Source organism: Notechis scutatus, chromosome 2 (genome assembly GCF_049901735.1).
Source record: "Notechis scutatus isolate UNSWTSFEM ecotype Mainland chromosome 2, rNotScu1.2, whole genome shotgun sequence".
Lineage (NCBI taxonomy): Eukaryota > Metazoa > Chordata > Lepidosauria > Squamata > Elapidae > Notechis > Notechis scutatus.
Genome location: NC_142010.1, coordinates 212,191,140 through 212,212,620, shown reverse-complemented (window position 1 = coordinate 212,212,620; position 21,481 = coordinate 212,191,140). Strand labels below are relative to the sequence as shown.

Below are 21,481 nucleotides of genomic sequence, written 5' to 3'. Positions count from 1 at the left end.
TTAATACCTGGGTATCTTAAATGAATTGGTGGTTTTAGATTTATAAAGTATTTGTCATTTTACTCATGCAACCCATAAGAAAAAAAAAAATTTTTCTTTGGCTGGATGGGAGGGTTTAATCAGGAGTAGTATTAATGGAAAGTTAAATAGGCTTGCTTGCAAGGGAGAGAGTGATGCTTACAATGCAGATCAGTGAAAATGGCACCGCTCTGTCTTTCTCCAAGAGGGTAGAAAGATCATATGACCGTGTATCCTTATATAAGGCAGGCTTGCACAGTAGGTAATGTCCTCCTCCACTGGAAGCCTGTGAATGGTCACCCAGATTCTGACAACCTCTTACACAGCTCTGTTCCCATATTAAGAATATTTAAAAATTACATCTCGTGTTTAGTATTTTTTTTAAAAAAAAAAAACAGAATGTATTAATCTTACAGTTTTGTGATCATGCTTCAGGATTGCTACTGTACTATCAGAATTCTTTACAGGTACAGGATCTCCTTCCTAGTTGTTGGAAGTATTTCTATTAAATTCTATTAATGGTTATTTTTCTCAGACAGTTCATAAGAAATATGAAAAAATATAAAATATAGGCAGTTGTAGATTGTGGTTTTTCTTGATGAGTAGAAAACAACCCTATGGAGAGGTTTGAATCTTACGTCCTTTGGTTGGGTTTTGAAACTGGGAAAATGATAGTGACTTGACTGTAGCCAGGGGTGTCAGACTCCTCAAACTCATGGGCCAAATGTGTCACGCACTGGCCATGCCCATTCCTGGTTTAGCAAAGGAAAAAAGTCACAATACGTCTTGTTGCGAGTTTGACCCCCGTGCTGTAATGTCTGTGTGTTCGTGTATTTAACGTTTGTGAGAGAAAAATCATATTCAAATTAACATTTTTAAAAGAACCAACAAAACTATTATATGCGAAAGAAAGTGAAATCAAGTTGCAGATGCAACTTTTCTTATGCAATGTTTTTCAAAAGTGTGGTCTAAGGATTCCTGGACATTCCCTAAGACCACCTCAGGGGTCTGCAAAATCAAAATTGCTACCTTAAGGTTAAAAATAATGCAATATTAAAAGCCCTTCAAAAAGTTGTGAGAAGTAGAAGCAGATGTATCAATTTTAATAATGTATAAAATATTGATAAATCATAACCCATGCAAACAAGTCTTTGGGGGACTTTTGTAATTTTTAAAAGTGGGAAAGAGGCCTGAGGGAAAAAATGTGGGAAGGGATTCTAGAGACGTTTCTCTGTCAGAATTGAAGAATTACTTGTGTTTACCTCCAGAACTTGAAAAAGGATGTTCAGCTTTATAGCCTTTATTTTTTCCAAACAGGACATTAAAGTATCATCCAGAGATAAAAAACAGTTTTAAGCACAATTAAAGAGTTGCAAATGCCAAATATTCTGTTGTGGTTATCATGTTACAATACTATAATCAGCCACAAGATGGAAGTCTTGCTATTAGAGTACTCACTGAAGATTCAGAGGGGGGAGGGGGGAAACCAACATTTGAGTTTGCTCTTGCTTGGGGCTTATCAGTGCTATTTCAAATCCAAGGAAGTAGATAAAGGGCAAATGAGAAGAAATGCTCATTATGTAAGTAGTCACAGACAAGAAACATTTGGAAAGAATGCAAATAGTACATTTACCATTTAAAAAAGCTGATCAGAAAACTAGTTTCTGATGTATTTTTAATGAATAAAATATTTAGTGGACATTTTATTTTTAACATTAGCTATTAAGCTGAATAGTTCTGGAAAAGACTAATTTACAATTCCAAAATTTTTCCTACTAAGCTCTGATAGCCTAATAGAATTAAGAATCCATTGCCAACTAGAATCTATGTTGAATTTAGCACACTTGACTTCTGAGGTGAAACATTTTGATTGCACTTCTAATCAAGCAAAATGCGGTGAATTTAGGTCTACAGAGTTTGGAAGGAGCAGAGTATTTTCATTTTATTAAATCCTTGGCTTATACAGAATGTTCAAAATGGGCTGGGAATTTATTGATTGCCTTACTAGCAGCCAGGATCCTTCAAGGAATTAAGCCAGGAGTTCTCAAATAGTGTGAGGCTATGGCCACCTAAAATAATAAGCGGATTATGTGTCAGGCTGTAACAGAATTAAGGATAAGCTGAAATGTAGCTTGTCTGCAGCAGGAACTTGCCAGAAATTTGCTAGGAATTATGGATATACAAAGGCTAAAGCTGGATTGCTGTCACTACTTGTGGGCTCTGAAAGCCTTTCTATGAGCTTCAAACACATGCATCAGTGAGATCAGCGAGTGTAGCCCAAAGTATCTTGGCCAGAATCAATTGCCTTGGCTTGCTTTTTCCTCTCTTCCAAGGTTGGTTGTTTTCTTGACTTCCTCGGATCATTAGTCTGGGTCCTGGTGCTACAAATCCAGACCTTCTCCAGGCCTGGCTTATCAGCAAGAGATGTCTTGTTGTGGGAACAAACAGGAGGAGGAAGCGTATGCAACCTTTAGCTGAATGAAAGGCAGGATATAATTTGCAAGCAGAGGAAATACACTGCTCAAAAAAATAAAGGGAACACTTAAACAACACAATGTAACTCCAAGTCAATCACACTTCTGTGAAATCAAACTGTCCACTTAGGTAGCAACACTGATTGACAATCAATTTCACATGCTGTTGTGCAAATGGAATAGACAACAGGTGGAAAGCATAGGCAATTAGCAAGACATCCCCAATAAAGGAGTGGTTCTGCAGGTGGTGACCACAGACCACTTCTCAGTTCCTATGCTTTCTGGCTGATGGTTTGGTCACTTGAATGCTGGCGGGGCTTTCACTCTAGTGGTAGCATGAGACGGAGTCTACAACCCACACAAGTGGCTCAGGTAGTACAGCTCATCCAGGATGGCGCATCAATGCGAGCTGTGGCAAGAAGGTTTGCTGTGTCTGTCAGCGTAGTGTCCAGAGCATGGAGGCGCTACCAGGAAACAGGCCAGTACATCAGGAGACATGGAGGAGGCCGTAGGAGGGCAACAACCCAGCATCAGGACCGCTACCTCCACCTTTGTGCAAGAAGGGACAGGAGAAGCACTGCCAGAGCACTGCAAAATGACCTCCAACGGACCACAAATGTGCATGTGGCTGCTCAAACGGTCAGAAACAGACTTCATGAGGATGGTATGAGGGCCCGATGTCCACAGGTGGGAGTTGTGCTTACAGCCCAACACTGTGCAGGACATTTGGCATTTGCCAGAGAACACCAAGATTGGCAAATTCGCCACTGGTGCCCTGTGCTCTTCACAGATGAAAGCAGGTTCACACTGAGCACATGTGACAGACGTGACAGGGTCTGCAGATGCTGTGGAGAACTTTCTGCTGCCTGCAACATCCTCCAGCATGACTACTTTGGCAGTGGGTCAGTAATGGTGTGGGGTGGCATTTCTTTAGGGGGCCGCACAGCCCTCCATGTGCTCGCCAGAGGTAGCCTGACTGCCATTAGGTACCGAGATGAGATCCTCAGACCCCTTGTGAGACCATATGCTGGTGCGGTTGGCCCTGGGTTCCTCCTAATGCAAGACAATGCTGGACCTCATGTGGCTGGAGTGTGTCAGCAGTTCCTGCAAGACGAAGGCATTGATGTTATGGACTGGCCCACCCGTTCCCCAGACCTGAATCCAATTGAGCACATCTGGAACATCATGTCTCGCTCCATCCACCAATGCCACGTTGCACCACAGACTGTCCAGGAATTGGGGGGTGCTTTAGTCCAGGTGTGGGAGGAGATCCCTCAGGAGACCATCCGCCACCTCATCAGGAGCATGCCCAGGCGTTGTAGGGAGGTCATACAGGCACGTGGAGGCCACACACACTACTGAGCCTCATTTTGACTTGTTTTAAGGACATTACATCAAAGTTGCATCAGCCTGTAGTGTTTTTTTCCACTTTAATTTTGAGTGTAACTCCAAATCCAGACCTCCATGGGTTGCTAAATTTGATTTCCATTGATAATTTTTGTGTGATTTTGTTGTCAACACATTCAACTATGTAATGAACAAAGTATTTAATGAGAATATTTCATTCATTCAGATCTAGGGTGTCTTATTTTTGTGTTCCCTTTATTTTTTTTGAGCAGTGTGCATTGCTTGGACTGCCTGCAGTGGACATGGAGGACCAGCTCCATAACACAGCACAATACCCTTTCCAGGAAGAAGCCCTGGAACAGCTAGCTGCCTTGGGAGAAGTAGAAGCAGAAGGTGGCATTAAGTAATAGAACTTAACCCTGACCAGGTTGTCCGGTAGCACTTGGGATAGATTAAAACTATTGTAGGGGTCATAGCAGCAAGCAAAATGGCTGTGGAAGGAGAGTCCCCAGTTTTTGGATGCTTTGCCTGATCTGGTCCAATCCAATGCCTGACAAAGACTGCGCTTCCAGGCGGAAAGGAGTACAACATGGGGGAGTCATTTCCACAGCCTGAAAATATAAAGTTAAAGATTTGAGAGAGGATGCAATCCATAATGGGGAAAATCCATACAGGACTGGGACTCGAGTTAACAGCTATTCTGATGGGAGTGTTGAATTCAGGATGAAAAAATTAGAAAAGTATACATGACTACAGTATTGAGGATTTGATTTTGCAGCAGTTATGAAAATAAAACAAATACATTATTCTGGGATAATTAGTTCATTTTTAAAATGCTAATGGATGTAATCATTTCTTTTAAACATTTTGTTTCTCCTGAACAGAATTATAGGGCACAGGTCAGTTCAGTTCATGAACACAGCATAGGTATTCTTAACAAAAATGTCAAGGTGGTGCTTATAGTTGTAGGCTGTGAACAAAAGATCATTTGCTCACTCTGATAAACATGAAAGATGCTTTATAAGAGAATAATTTCCTAATATTTGAGCAATCAATCATCCATGCCAGCAACCTGGATTCTCCTTGTTATATAGTGGAGTCTCTGTAATTGTAGGTAGTCTTAATTAGATAATCTAAAAGATCTAAAACAAGTATTTGACTTTTTATACACAACATGGGAAATTTAGGATTTTAACAATGGAAATTCAGAGGCCTTCAAGAGTTTGAACTACAACTTCTAGCCTCTCTAGTTAATATGACTTGTTTTAATGGTATTTAAGATTACACTTTATGGGTGGACAGTCTCACCCACAAGAGGGAAAGGACAACTTTTGGAGGAAATAGGACTTACTTTTGTTTACATGTACCCTGACAATCCAACACAGAAAAACAATTTGGGGCAATTTGGTAATAAGCTATTCTGAAATGATACTGTAGAAATGTCCTTTTAAAAATGGAGTTATTAAACAGATTCTTCAGATATCACTCTCAGAACAGCAATGGGTAGGATCAAATATTGTGTTTGATCTGTCTATCTCAGCCTTCGCAGGCCTCAGGCCTAGCTGGTTTTGACATTGGATATTATGGAGGCAGAACTGGTGGCATGTTAGGATCTGGAGAGCTCTTAGTTTTTTTTTTTACTGTCAGCCTATCTTTTCAACACAGCAAGGAGGGCAAATGCCACTCCTTACTTTTCACTTTCTGTTGCTGATAAAATGCTAGATTTATGGTGTTCTGCATAAAGTTCATCGCTCAAACATTAAGAGATAAGACAATTTGAAGCATCTGAACCGCTTAGAGTATGAATTACTTCTTAATGCAATTTGAAATCGTTTCTAGATTGAAAGGTACACTGAAACAAAGGGACTTATTAGGCTTTTGTTTTTCTCTGATTTTATGAGAGAAAGGTTTAAATGTGGAATCCAGAGCAACAAATGAACCCCTGCCAAGGTGAGTATCCAATAATCTGCTTTTTGCTGTACAGACATTAAATATTTGCATGGGTAACTCTTCACATCCTAAGCCTGCTGAAGTGGAAGAAAAAATGGGAACCTTGTTGGTGCAGTGTGAAAGAAGCAGAAAAATGCATTAAATGTCTTGGCAGTCATGGATATGTGTGCATTAAAGTTTAAAATGCCAAATAGTTCAGTGAAAGCAGTATCATGCTTTATTATAAAGAATTGGTATCTGTCCAGATTCAGGCAGGGCACACTTGTGTAAAAATTAATGTCTCAAACCTGTACTGTACTATACAAATTTAGCAGATTTTACATAAATTGTATGAGTCTATCTGGGTGTCATGAGAAGGCACTGCAGTGGTCCCTAGTTCTTTACTTAGGAAATGTCATTCATCTGCCTACTGCTAAAAAGTAAATGAGAAAAAGAGATCTGGCCCAAGGAATGCAAAAATTAGCACAGGGAGAATTTTAAAAAGCATACGGATGTCTTTAGATTTCATTAGAGTAGGGTACAGGAACTAGGTCCGAATGTCTATCAGAAAGGAACTGAAAAGAAATCTGAATGTACAGTGGTGCTTAACTGCTGAAGATCAAAAACGTGGTATGAATCTCCTTGATTGCCCAGGGTAAAGTTAATAGTCCACTTGTCAATTTTTGCTCATGGTCACAATGCCTTTCAATCAAAGCTGCCAAATCTTCCCAGCCATCTTTAACAAATTCTCCCTTAAGTTTTGCATTCACTCCTGCTATCTTTTTATTGGCAACAGGAAAAGCATCTGATCAGTAATCACTCAGCTTCATTCGGTTGCCCAGACTCCACCCCGCAAGGGATTATGGGGTCATTAAAAGATGATGATGACGACTCCTGCTACCTTTTTCTCAATACTGCGGAAGCAATATTCTTCCAATTGTCAAATAGAGATGCAGTCTGCACAAATAGAGAATGCAGCCTAATCAAAGGACACAGCAACATTTCTCCAATTACACCATCCACACTTCCATCTTTCAATGTTCTCATTGTACACATGGCTTCCTTTCATCCATTTCTGTTCAATACTAACAGCTGTATTCATTTCAGTACCACTATTCAATGTATCACTATCATTCCCATACGATTGTCTTACATGGTCCTTCTAGCATTCTCTTAGTTCAGTTTGAACCCACATAATTTCACCAGTTTTATTTTTAATTACACTCTGTTGAAAACTTGTTTAGCTTTCTTCATCGATTTTCAAAATAATTATTTCTATCAAACTCATTTGCTTTCCTTTTAAATCTTAACCATTCTTTGCCTTTTTTATACTACATTCTTTATGCTGATTCTTTCCCCTTAAAGATGCTATGAGATATATTTCTCCATTCTTACTCTTTTTCAGTATTTTTTTTCATACCCACTTGTATGATATTTTGTTGCTTTTATTTTCTTACGTATTTCCAATTATTTTATCTGGAAATATTAATAAACAGCAATTTTTTTTCCAAATCTGTAAATAACCCCATTTCTGCTGTAATACTCTTAGGCCATAAAGCCTGTTAGCCTACCTGTTTCTTTTCGCATCAGAGTTAGCTTGGCCTGCATTTTAATAATGAATAGGAAAAGTTTGAAAGAAGTACAGTCATTTTCTTTAATTGCTTTTAAGCTGTCTACTTCAGAAAAACACTTTAGAAGTGCAAGAAATGGATTTATCTTGACATTGTGCATCTCCTATTTAAAAATGATTTCTCAAATGATAACAGTAAAAATGATTTCTCAAATGATAACAAAAATGATTTATCAAGTGATAAATGAAAACTACTTTAGTTAAAAGGTGCGATAGAATGAAACTCTTTAATATAAACTGTGGAAGAGGAGAGATACATATATTGGAAAGTAGAGCTTTTCTTTCCAAAGCTAATAAGAAATACATTCTTTCAAAAAGCTAAACTTAAAGGGTTTTAATGCATTACAAATGATTATTCATACACACTGTAGTAAATATTGCTAAGGGATCTTCTTGAAACTAACTTTGTGTATCTCTAACTCCAATGCTATTTTGATATATAAGTAAATAATTTGCCCTTGTGATGTACTAATCCCTCCCTCTATCATAATGTTGAATCAAACATTGATTGGCATTGAAGTGACATTGAAGTCCAAATAACATTTGGGTGCACATGAGTAACTACCATTTAACAAATGTTCCAGATGTTGTTTTTTGCTTCATAATTGTGAAGTGTAACCTATTTCTTGCCTAAGACTTTTAATAGCACATTGTGAAATGCTTGGAATATGTAGGCTTAATTCTGGAGAGCAAGAATGTGGTATTGCACAGAGAATCAGTTCTCCAGGAAAAAGTTTATTGCTATGTTGTTGATTTGAGCTCTAGCCCGAGCTACTAATATTCAAAGAGATTTCAAAGGCTTATTTGCTTTTTAAAAAGTATCTCTCTTCTTGTGATTCGGAGTTCTTTGGATAACAAATCAAAGCAACTGGGATTTTTTTTTTTCACATGAGAAACTAAGGACAATAATGCCACATATATATTTATTTTACATTTTTTCCTCTCATCTCCAGCTCCATTGATCATCAGAATTTCTTTTTTATATTTTTACTTTAGTATTTGAAGAGTTTTAAGTAGTGCTCAGTCTCAAATGCTACATTGTGCAGCTGTCATCCTGGCAAACCTGTTCTAACATGTCTCAAACAAAACTTATGTGTTGTAGTTGTTAAGAGCAGGATGAAGAATAGGCCTGTATTTTGAGATTGACACATATGCAAACACCACTGCATTCTGAGTTTAAATTTTCAAGACCAGATGAATTACTTCCCAGAGTTAAAGAAACAACATGGTGATGTGGCTGAACCTTCACAGTGTGCATTATATTTGAAAAATCTAAGAGAAATGTCGGTTGACCAGAAAGAAGCAAGCAACCCCTACATTCAAAAAGGAGAGGAGGAAAATCCAGTAAACTAACACTGGGGAAAAATATGGAGCAAGTTTTACAGATTGATTTGTATGCATCTTGAAAACAATGGGATAATGATCTGCATGATCTATTCCCTCCTTGTTTTTTCCCCCTGAGTCCATGGAGCAGAGGGGAGAGGGCTGTATTTCTGTGGAAGAGCGATTTGGCACCTTGGTTTCAGAACAGAAGGGTGTGAGGAAATCATGGCAAGGGAGCAAGATGCCCTCTTGGCTTCTACAGAAAGGTGAGTAAAGCTGAGACGACTTGCAGATGGAAAACTGCCTGCTTGTAGCTCCAGTATTAATGGTCCAGATTTGCTTTTGCCACATTATCGCTGTGGATCTGGACGTTAGCTGGCCCTGCTGGAGAAGAGCTGCAGAAGCCCAATCCTTATGCACCCAGGTCTGTAGGAGAGGTGGGGAAACCAATGATGAAAACTATGGTAGTAGCACAAGTTAAGTGCCATTCATCCCTTTTGCATGTGCATTTCCTACAATGGCACGACATAGTTTTTGTCATTCTGATGAACACTTCAGATCCTACAGTCTAGCCTTCTATGTCAGGGTCCTGAGTTCTAATCTAAAGGATGTTCTCTCTAGAAGAGAAAGGGGCAGAAAGCTGCTGCTGCTTCTCTGGTTGGTTGACTGCCTCTGAAACAAATACCACTTTGTGCAAAGGTACATCCTTCTAAGTTCTAAAGCAGAATATTTCAAACTTGGCATTCTAAAGATCTGTGTACTTCTATTTCCAGCATGCTGGTGTGATGACCTGGAGTGTAACACAAACGTGACAAAATCCAAAACATAAATAAATGTCCTTTAATGCCTCCAACTTGGCCCCACTGTTCAATAATTCTCAGTTGGAGATCAAACTTACTTAAAAATAGTCTTTAAAAGAAAGCAATACAGTCCGAACTTAAATGAGCAGATAGACGTGAAATAAAAAACCCAAAACAAACTACAATGAAGGAAATTCCACAATGGACCAGGATAAGTAATTACCAACTTCAAGGAGATAACAAGGCACAGTCTGTTGGAAGGACGCCAACCAAGATAACTTCAGCCCAAAATAAAACATGCTTTGCTTCTGGCAACACTGTGTTGTAACCGTCTTTCTTATATACTATTCTTCCCAGTTGCAACTAATGAGGGGGATCATGGCCGCTTCCTCTCTCATAAGCCAAGTTGTTTCCTTCTCCGTTCCTCCCTGCATGTCCTAGGATGAAGAGGGGATGGCCCTGGTTCTTCCTCTTACTGCCCAATCGGCCTCTGCCCTTCCCCAGCCTCCTCCACAACCTCTGGAGCCACACCTCCACTCCCTCTCCGCTGTTCCTCCTCTCCCTCAGAATCCGACTCTACCAAGGGCATGACAGCTGGTTAGGGAATTCTGGAAGCTGAAGTCCACACATCCTAAAGTTGCCAAGTTTGAAAAACACAGTTCTAAAGCATCCTTCTCCAACTTGGCTCTCCAGATGTACAGGTAGTCCTCAATGTACGACCACAATTGAGCCCAAAGTTGTTGTTGCTAAGTGAGAAATTTGTTAAGCGAGTTTCCCCCCCATTTTACAACTTTTCTTGCTACATTTGTTAAGTGAATCACTGCAGTTGTTAATTTAGTAACACAGATGTTAAATGAATCTGGCTTCCCCGTTGACTTTGCTTGGCAGAAGGTTGCAAAAGGGGATTGCATGAACCTGGGACACTGTAAACGTGATGTGAGTAAGGTGTCATGCATCTGAATGTAGATCATGGGACCATGGGTATGCTGCAATGGTCTTAAGTGTGAAAAATGGTCGTAAGTCACTTTTTTCTGTGCCATTGTAATTTTGAATAGTCACTAAGCAAACTGTTTTAAGTTCAGGACTACCTGTATTGCAAACTGCATTAGATAGTTTCCCCAAACTTCAATCATCACTGGAACAATGAATAAAATAAAAATGTAAAGATATAATGTTATTTTTGCATCAACTTCCATAGCTCTGTTCAATGAACCTATATTGACTTACAATTTATGGGAGAGACATGAATTGGTCAGGTGGGACATTTTGATCATTTTGAGGAGCTTTGAGTTAAAGGGAGGTTATTCTAATAAGAAAAAAGTGTAGGTTTAGCTAAATGTGAGTTCTTACAATTGATTCAATAGCTCTAGTTTAAAGGGTTACGTATTATACAGCAAAATGGAAATTAGAAACTAAATATTTATCTGTAATTTTTTATAGCAGTTTTCTTTCCTAACCCTAACAATGATTACATCATTTAGCTGAGAGATTCAACTCTTTTCTTGTAATGTAAAAATTATATACTTTGTTTATAAGGCTAAATTCTCATCATCAATATACCGAGCACTAACTCCACAATAATTGCTTTGTCTAATTATTAATTTCTGAAACAATTCTTTCTTTTCTCCTTTTCTTGTTCATTCTTTCCTTTTTTTGTTTTACAAAAAATAAATACACATTTTTAAAAGAAATTAATACATGGCAGTCATGTATGCAGCTTAATATTCATGATTTGTACATATTCAAAAATCATTGAAATAGCTTGGATAAAAATCAAAGAGATGAAGAGATTTCTTGCATTAAGGAACTTTCGTTGGTTTTCTTTCTCCTGCACCCCATCCAATACATACCGTTAAGTCTGTTCCAGTGAGACCTCCAAGACTTGCAGTATGTGTTCACTGCTGGGCACTAAAGAGAAGAAATGCTAAAGAAAAAAAATGGACTAGTTGGCTCAGAAAGGCAGCTGGCAGTTAAGCATGGTAGTTGACCCCCCCCCCCCCCCAAAGAAATGACAACACAATAACATTATTAAATTTGGACTGTCCTGCCTCCTAGTCTAACACCGCTAGGCAAAACCACTCCTTTTTGCTCATTTAATTTTACTAAGCTATATGGTCTCTAAAAAATCAGATGCAACTGAACAGATGAAGACAGAGGCTGTTTTTTTTTTACATTACCAGCAACAGAAAGTTCTTCTTTTTCCATCTTCTTTTTCCATCACCAAGCCCTGCAAAACCATCTCATGTCAATTTAAAGCATAAAAGTTATGCGTATGTGCCTTGGGTGTGTGGGTGTGCTTATTTTCCAAGGGTGAGGGGTGTGTGGAGTTTTTCATAGTTTGTAATGCATCCTGGTAGATTGCACCTGGTGTTGTGTGATGGCTGCGATCATATCCAGAAGTAGCTGTAGACTGGAATCTGCTTGTGGTGGGACTCAATACTGCTACTTAACAAAGAACAGTTGTTCAATCCATGTTAAGTCTTTGCAATTTGCTTTAATACACATCTTCTTCATTTCCCCCTGCCCCCATAACATAGGAAATAAGAGGCAAATGTTGAAATTTCCTCTACTGAAATACGATTCAGCAGTGTATTTTAATTAGTAAAAATTCTACATGCTAGGAACATTTGTTGATGTAAGGAAAGTCCATTTGATAGCCTAATTCTAAAAATAATGGATCGAAATGATGCCTTTGTCTCATGCTTTGGGAAAGGCAGTCATGCCAAGACGTGCCACCCAAGAAATGAAGAATTTAACATTCAGATTCCAAATTGGAATTGGCTACGATTATAAGCCGGTTGTAAACATTTTTAACAAAGAGGTCTTAGTCTGGTATGCACAAAGAAGTTAAGACTTAGATGTTTCCATCCAAACTTATCTGTCAAGTTGCAAATCCAGCAAAGCTGTAGTTTTGCTCATTGTAATGCAAGGCAAGTCCAAGTTTCTTAGAACATGTCTAATGAGCCAGTCCTTTATTATCTGTGCAAAAGTCCCCCTTACAAAATAAATTTAGGAATTAAATTTAGAGAACATTGTTGTGATGCAACTTAATTCCTTGCCATTTCAATCAATCATTTCTCCACAATACACTGTTTCTTTTTCCTCTCTGCTTGAGAAAATTGCTTTCTGAAATGATGCTTTTTTCAGACATCTTGTTTTGCAGCAGAGATACAGCAGCGCTAGTCTAGTTATGATTGCAAGTCTTCACCATTACAGATTGTTGTGAAACTGGTCCCTGGAAGGTGAAAATTCTGAAGGTAAAAAAAACCCACTAAGAATATTTCAAATGGCTTCGGGAAGATTTTGGCAGATCCTGCTCATCTCCCCTCTGCAGTTTGGCAGAGGCTTTGGGAACTTTCCTCCCCACTTCTCATTGCAAAGGTTAATATTGTGATGAAAATGTGAACAAGCAAATGTTTTTAATCTTGAAATAAATAAATAAATAAGTAAGTAAGTAAGTAAGTAAATATAAAAATATCTGTAACTGGGCAAGAGAATATACTAATCATAGCAGTCAAGATACTCTTACACATAAAAGGAGATCCACATGTGTATGGGCTGACCTATATTTACTAATACTAAAGAACCCTTGCCAGTCCAGATGTCAAGAGAAAAAAGTGACTCAAAAGCACAAAAATAAAATAAAAACAAACAAAAAAGAAATGTTACCACTATTGAGTCTGGGAGAGTATAGAATAGACTTTCCCAATTTGATTCATTCCTGATGTTATACATTCAGGATGTTAATCTGAGAGTAGCAGTTCCAATATACAGAAGGTATATAGGTGGGGACGAGGAAATATACTACATAAATATCAGAGCCCCATTTATTTTGGGATTGTGCTTAATAGGTAATTACAAAGCCTTCAATTTTTTTTCTCAAGACATTAAGCTATAAAACTTTTCATTAGCCTTCCACTGAGAATTTTTCTTTCAGCTGTCTCTAGACCTAGTGTGTGTGACAAATGGGTTTGGTATGCATGTGCTCTGTCTCTCACACATACTCTTCATGTCATTATACTTCTTAAAGCAGCCTCCAATTCTCTTTAATTAGTCTAGATATAGGAAGGGAGAATGCAGCATAGAAGATGTCTGGACTTGTCTCAGAAATAATACAATTCACATATTTTTCAGTGTTTGCCATCATAGTTTTTAATCACAATTAGAAAAGAGTTGCATCCCTAGTGATGCAGCTATCAACATGTGTTGGAAAATTCCATACAGTATCTGCTAAATTTTAGACATGTTTGGCAGCTTAGCAAATATCATATGATTGCAGCATCCATGATTTAAATTGCAACAGTCATGTCTTTTTATCTACAAAAAGTGTCTTTCCAACTATGATGCTACCCATATGCAGTTCGTGGCCCGTGGAAAAGATTATGACAATTAGACAATGGTCTCTTTTGAGTTCCTTTTGACTGAATGCAGGCCCAGCAAGGATTGCTGGGTAGAAGGGATGCTGACAGACTTTGGGATGAGAAGGATAACTCGTTGATTGGTCCGACGCCATTCATTGTATAATCTACAGTGATACCTAAAGGATACCTGCAGGAAAACAAAGAGAAGAATTTACGGTTAAGATGACCAGAAACACACACAGAAGAAAACTGAAGGGTCTTTTAATACAAATTGCATTATTGTGCCTCAACCTGAATGATTCTCTTTTAACTCCAGTTCTTCTCAACTCAATAGACACTTTCAGGGGAAAAAAATCCAGTTTTCAATCTGCTTCTGTAATACTTAATCTAACTTTTCTTGTCTATAGCAACTAACAGAGCTAAAAGATATCTGGTAATAGGCGGGGTGGGCTGCTGGGGATTTGCAGGAGTTTGGGAGAGCCCCTAGCTAAGATTCTGTGCAATTTGGAGAACCCTCAAATCCCACTCCTGGCTGGCTCCGCCCACCCCACCCTGCCCCTCTCAGGAGTCCCCACACAGCCTGTTTTGGATTGCACCTTAAGCGCAGGGCGCACATGGAGGCTCGGGGAAGGCAAAAAACGGGCCTCTTGGAAGTTCAGGAAGGTCGGAAATGGGCCTGTTTCCGGCTTCCAGAGAGCCTCCAGAGCCCGGGAAGGCTATTTTCACCCTCCCGGAGGCTCGAGGAAAATCTCTGGAGTCCGGGGAGGCCAAAAATGCAGGAGGCCGACTTGGCAACGCCTACCATGGCCACGCCCAGCCAGCAACTGGGTAGAGAACCGTTGCTAAAATTTTTGAAGCCCACCCCTGGTTATAGGTCAGTCCATTTGGGATCACTTTGTAAAAAAATTAAGTGAATTTAAAAACCTTTCTCTGAATTTACGTATAAAAAACAAGAGAAAATGCTGATAGTTTGGAGTATCATCCCTTTTAAAAATATATCATCTTGCTATGCAACAAAGTAAAGCAACCTTCAGATTGGTGTTTAAATTATGCAGTAATATGTTTGGCAATGCCTTTCTTTGGAAATATCCAAATTTTATTTCAGACAGATCAATAGTGACAACATGGTTAGGAAGTGATATATCTAATAATCCATTTGTAATGAGATTTAAATAATCAGAGTTATTTCAAGCACTTGTAATAGCATTTTTACAACAGCCACTGGATTTTCAAATTCTTTACCCTGATAGCGGTATGATAGCGGTGACAGAGAGATAGAAGGCAGATGCCATTTCCTGTCAGGTCTCTGTGCCTAGGACAGGAGGAGGGAAGAACTATTTATAAAACTCACTGTGAAGGAACTATTGTGTAACAGTTCCAGGACTGGTGAGACTAAGAACTCCCTTCAAGAGGAGACATTAGGAGCATAGAAAAAAAATACAGCTTTGCAGAACCTTAGCCACTGTGGAAGAGTCTATTTTCATTCCTCATGTTCACTAGTGGCACAATATCACCACATTTAAAGGCTTCTCCTTAGGTTACTAAGATTCTTTCCCAGAGTCCCTCTCTTGTTATAGAAAGGATAGGTTCTTTTTAGCATTTTTTTTTGCATTATAAGCTAGGTTCTCAATGAATATTCAAGGAATTTTCACAGGATAACATTATCCCATCACTTCAGTCGATCCCACCTAGTCAGGCAGGGAAGATAAATTGTGGATCTCGTCAGCCAAAGAATTCCAACTGCCAGGGGTCCAGGAAAGAGAGCCTTCTCTGCCCATTGTCCCTGCCCTGTGGAACACTTATCCTGGAGGTGAGGCAGGGCCGCACTCTCCTGGCTTTCCAGAAAGGCATGAAAACATGGTTCTGGGGCTTTTCTTGGGGCGCCCAGATGAGCACACAAATGTCACGCTAATTGGTGCTCTGAAAGCTCTCCCCGCACTTTTTAATCAATTTTTAACATTCTTTGCCTCTTTTAAATTTTACATACTGTTTTTTATGCTTTTGATATTCTATTGTATACTGCTCGGAGTCCTTCTGTAAGGGAGATGGGCAATTCTTATGTACAACAAATACATCAATAGATACCCTGGGTAAGCCTAATAGGCTGTTTACAATGAGTTCTTGCCTTCAGCCAATGCCTAAGCAATGTCAGCTACTGAAACCCAGAAGTTCAATTTTGCATTTTGTAAGGAAAGTCTTCTGTTAACAATTTGCAATGTTGTTAGTGGATAGCAACATTGTGTAAATCCCACAACCATTTCTAAATCTCTGGAGTTTCCCCCAAAACATTTTGACTAAACGTTTGTGTAAATTTATAAAATTAGTTATAAAAGTCAAACTCAATGTGAAAGCAAACTCAATGTAAAATTATGTTATAAAAGTCAAACTCAATGTGAAAGCAGGATCTGGTCTTCATCTTTTTTTAAAAAAAAATCAGAAACTTGGTTCCAGGATCCTTCCTGCCCAGAACAGAGATGAGATTTGTTCATTGATCATGAAAACAATGCTTAGATTCATTTAAAGGGCTAATCAGCAGTCTTTGAGAGAGAGAGACAGGGTCTTATTTAGGAATGGCAGAAAATAGCTCCTTTGAAATGTATGGATCTCTGTTCTCAAAAGAATTGCTCCACTAAACTCTTACATTATTGAGATACAGCAGCGTTACTCACCCAGATGGCAGTGTTTGATTTAGTATGAAGGCCAATGTGAAGAAATGATAATAACTGCCCTGAGGTATATCTTATGATAGACAATGTGTCAATCAACAACATGTAACACCACAGCACTGTACATCACAATAATCAACACCTTTGGAGTACTGGACTATCTATGGTGAAGTCTCAAAGCCAAATTATGCCATAAGCAAAGATGTAAATATAGTTTAAGTAGGTGGGTGGATTTGGCCAAGCATTATGTATTATGAGATATAACAGGTTCTGTTAACCTGCTGCAGATTGCATATTTGATACATTTTAGTTAGAATTAGTTAGAATTCTTTATTGGCCAAGTGTGATTGGACACACAAGGAATTTGTCTTGGTGCAAATGCTTTCAGTGTACATAAAAGAAAAGATACATTTCTCAAGAGTCAAGAATCATCAGGTACAACACTTAATAATAGTCATGGGGTACAATAAGCAATCAAATCATTTACTTGTGGTAACATAAACTGCAATAAAGCTACTAAGCAACTACAACTATTAGAATCGTATTTGAATACCAGCAGCCTGAATCAATATCAAACTAAACGAACTTAAAATCTAATTGTTTTATATAATTATTTTGACAATATGAGTTTGAGCTTTTTCATCCAAATACATGAAACTGAATAAGATTTTATCTGAACTGTGCCAACCTCCTGTCCTACAGTTGTTATTAGTGGATTGAAAATGGACAACAATAAAATGACTTCATTAAATGAAAGCAAATATGTTCAAACAGTATGAACAGTCCAGTTTTTTTTTGTCTGGGAAAAAAGCTAACAGATACAATGTAGGGACTACTATACCATTTCAGTATCACACCCTGTGCAATTTTGTACAGTCATATGCCACCGTGTTAAAAAAAATAAATCATGATTTGGGGTCCTAGCATGAGGTAATGAAGTATAATTCAAGCATATTGCAAAACTGTTAGGTGGCAACTGGCTGACTAGAAACTGGATTGGGATTTAATTTCTCTCTTTCTCCCCCTCTATCCCCCTCTTCTCCCCCCTCCTATTACACTGAAGCCCTGTTGTTAGACACTGAAACTTTGAAACCTCTTTTCTGAGAGCACATTTCCTCATTAATATAGTCCATTCCCACTGAAGTCATAACAGGATGAGAAAGGTTCTCTCCTCTCACAACATAAACCTACCATGCCCTGAAACTGTATATTCAATACAATACAATGATGGGAGCCCATGTTTGGTTTAGGCTTATCACTTCCCCATGTGTGTGTAAAACAATACTCTTGGATTAAAGGCCCTTTTAATGATCAGAGATAATTTAAGTTATACACAATACTAAAGTTTTCAAATTAAGATCCTTATCATTAAATAAACCCTCAGGTGCCTCCCAAACTTCTCAACTTTCCTAGGGAGATTTGAGAAAACTGTAGGAAGAGGACAGAAAAAGGAAACTCTCAAAGCTAGATGAAAAGGACAGTCATGGGATGTTGGATTCAGATCTCTAACTGTAATTTAACATGCATGTTTATTTGGGTAGCAATTAAGAGGCAATAGAATATGGTCATGGCATACTTTCCAGAAAATATATGTCCTACTTCCTTCCTTATATGAAATATAATTTGGGATATATAACATTTAAAATCTGTCCTTTTCAATGTATCATACATTGTTTATATGATAAACAATATATGATACACTTTATATGATTGGCATTTATGATGTACATTTGTTGACTGTAGAATCACATCAAGAGAACAGGAGAACAGCAGCACAACAGTACTGGATAATATAAATAATGAGAAAGATATCCATATAGGCTGCCGATTATTTTAGACAGTTGATTTTTTTCTGCCGATTTTTTTCTGGAAGATTGACTGTGCATATATGAAAATAACAGGAATTTTATTGAAGCTAAAGGAAGTTTCCAGTCAAAAACCATTCCAGGCAAAAATTAGTTTGAGCAGTTTCCACTAGTACAAATCAATTGATTTAAATAGACATTTTATTAATTTATTAAATATTTGTTTCTTTACCACCTAAAAACTTTCTGTATATACCATAGTAGATACCATATTTTTCAGACTATAAGACGCCCCAGACTATAAGATGCACCTTGGTTTAGAGGAGGAAAACAAGGGGGGGGGAATCATTTTTTGCCTCTGCGTTTTTGCCCTCCCCGGCATCCAGAAGCTCTCTGCAATCCAAAAAAAGCGCCCGTTTTTGGCCTCAGAAGGCCTCCACATGTCCCGTTTTCAGCTTCCCCAACACTGGCCTGAGCGCTGGGGAGGGCAAAAACGGGACCTGTAGAGGCTTTGGGAAGCCAAAATGGGCCCATATTCGCTATATAAGATGCACAGACATTTCCACCCACTTTTGGGGGGGCGGGGGGAGGAAGGAGGGAGGGAGGGTAATTAATAATGCTCCTAAAACAGTTTCTAAAAAATCCTAGATGACTGCCATAATTTCTCCTAAGGGGCCAAAGAAAATGGTTTCTAGTGCCCTTCAAAATGTCAGAAGAGAAGGGACGAGGCACACATTTGTAACTAAACTGAGCCATCCTGTATGTTCATCAAAGATCGGAGAAGCCTCGGGGACTCTGTGTTTCCATTACAGGACTCACAGAACAGTATTCCTGACAATGTTATTCTTGTTCCTATGTGATGGCTTTCCAAAAAAAACTGATTTCCCCCCCAAGAGTTTATGTTGGCTGAATTGAGTTTATGTTGGCTGAATTTAATCTTATTAGTGATCTTTGACAACAAACTTGAGCTTTTCTTATATGAGTACTGTTGTGACTTAATAGTAGTATTTCTTTTTTTTGTGTGTGAACGTCTTAACACTATTGTCATAATGCCTTTCACCCTGCATGCTTTACTATAATATATTTATGCATGTTTTAATTTCATTTGTCTGCCTGAAGTTGGCAAGATATAAATTTAATAAACAAATATATAAATAATGTGGCAGCCATTACTGAGAAGAGCTGCCTTCTGATCTGCATTCCTTGGGCACAACCTCTCTAGATGTTTAGACTGCAGAAGGATTTATGGGGGATAATTAGCATTATGCTCAGACCACTAGCAAACGGTGCAATGATCACAGAATAGGAGAGACTCTGCAGTAATAAGATTCTCTGGTCAAGAGGCTGGCTGCTGCATTCTCTACTAGTTGCAGCTTCCAACTGAAGGCCCTGAAAGGCAGACCCATATTAAGTGTGTTGCAATAACACCAAGGTGCATGATCTCTCTTGCTGGATTATAGTGTGTGTGATGTGGACGTATGGATACCATATATGTATAGGAATATACTATACACATACACATGTTGATAAACTGTAATTACACTTGAACTGTAGTTAGAACATTATTTTGAAACTCAAACCCTTCAAATGAAGTGGTGTTTCTTCAGGTATTGCCTCCAAAGCGCTTGAGTTTGAAAGCAATGGGGTTTTTTTCCCCCTTAAAATTCCATGCAATCAAATCAGAAGTGCTACTGGGTATTGAAATATGAACCCATCAGATTTTGTTGTATTTGGAATAAAATTAAACATAGCATTTATGGACTTGAATTGGAGAAGCTAAACCTTTTCATTTTAATTCCAAATGACTCTCTTAACTCTCATTTTCCCATGTGGAGGAAAAAAAGACCATCCTGATGTTCATAAAAGGTAGGGCAGATAGATTTAACCAAAACCAATTTACCTGTTCAAACAATAAAATGAATAAGCTGTCTTAAGGTTAAAAAAGACATGTAGAAAGCTGGAATGCACGTAACTGTAAACACAATCCATATATGCAAGCAGACTTAGGGTAGAACACATTATTTTACCTGCTCCAAAATGCATGCATGGAATTGCTGTCAGATACCTTTGTTCTATAATAGTATTTTTCATACTTGGAAACTTAAAAATGTGTGGACTTCAACTCGAAGATATTCCCAGCCACCATGATATGTAGAAAGCCAGGATCCACACACCTTAGAAGTTGCCAAGTTTGAAAATACAGGCAAAAGTTGACTAAAGTATCGTGCAAAAGTTCATTTATTTCAGTAATGCAACTTAAAAGGTGAACCTAATATATGAGATAGACTCATTACATGCAAATCAAGATAGTTCAGCCATGATGTGTCATAATTGAGATGATTATGACTTACAGCTCATGAAAACCCCAAATCCACAATCTCAGAAAATTAGAATATTGTGAAAAGGTTCAATATTCTAGGCTCAAAGTGTCCCACTATAATCAGCTACTTAAGCCATAACACCTGCAAAGGGTTCCTGAGCCTTTAAATGGTCTCTCAGTCTGGTTCAGTAGGAATCACAATCATGGGAAAGACTGCTGACCTGACAGTTGTGCAGAAAACCATCATTGACACCCTCCATAAGGAGGGACAGCCTCAAAAGGTAATTGCAAAAGAAGTTGGATGTTCCCAAAGTGCTGTATCAAAGCACATTAATAGAAAGTTATGTGGAAGGGAACAGTGTGGAAGAAAAAGGTGCACAAGCAGCAGGGATGACCGCAGCCTGGAGAGGATTGTCAGGAAAAGGCCATTCAAAAGTGTTGGGGATTTTCACAAGGAGTGGACTGAGGCTGGAGTCAGTGCATCAAGAGCCACCACACACAGATGGATCCTGGACATGGGCTTCAAATGTCGTATTCCTCTTGTCAAGCCCCTCTTGAACAACAAACATCAAAAGCGTCTTACCTGGGCTAAAGAAAAAAAGAACTGGTCTGTTGCTCAGTGGTCCAAAGTCCTCTTTTCTGATGAGAGCAACTTTTGCATCTCATTTCAAAACCAAGGACCCAGAGTTTGGAGGAAGAATGGAGAGGCGCACACTGCAAGATGCTTGAAGTCCAGTGTGAAGTTTCCACAGTCTGTGTGATTTGGGGAACTATGTCATCTACTGGTGTTGGTCCACTGTGCTTCATT

At 38.5% G+C, this 21,481-nt stretch overlaps 1 protein-coding gene across 1 annotated transcript in view; it reads right to left on the bottom strand.

Annotated features, from left to right (window-relative positions):
* Nucleotides 1-13,647: 13,647 nt before the first annotated feature.
* The window catches only part of MARCHF3 (membrane associated ring-CH-type finger 3), a 122,209-nt gene continuing 114,375 nt past the window's right edge, over nucleotides 13,648-21,481 (bottom strand). The window contains exon 5 of the mRNA XM_026673841.2: nucleotides 13,648-14,069. Within this exon, the coding sequence (XP_026529626.1) occupies nucleotides 13,911-14,069 (159 nt within the window). The 3' untranslated portion in view covers nucleotides 13,648-13,910. The remainder of the gene's footprint in view (nucleotides 14,070-21,481) is intronic.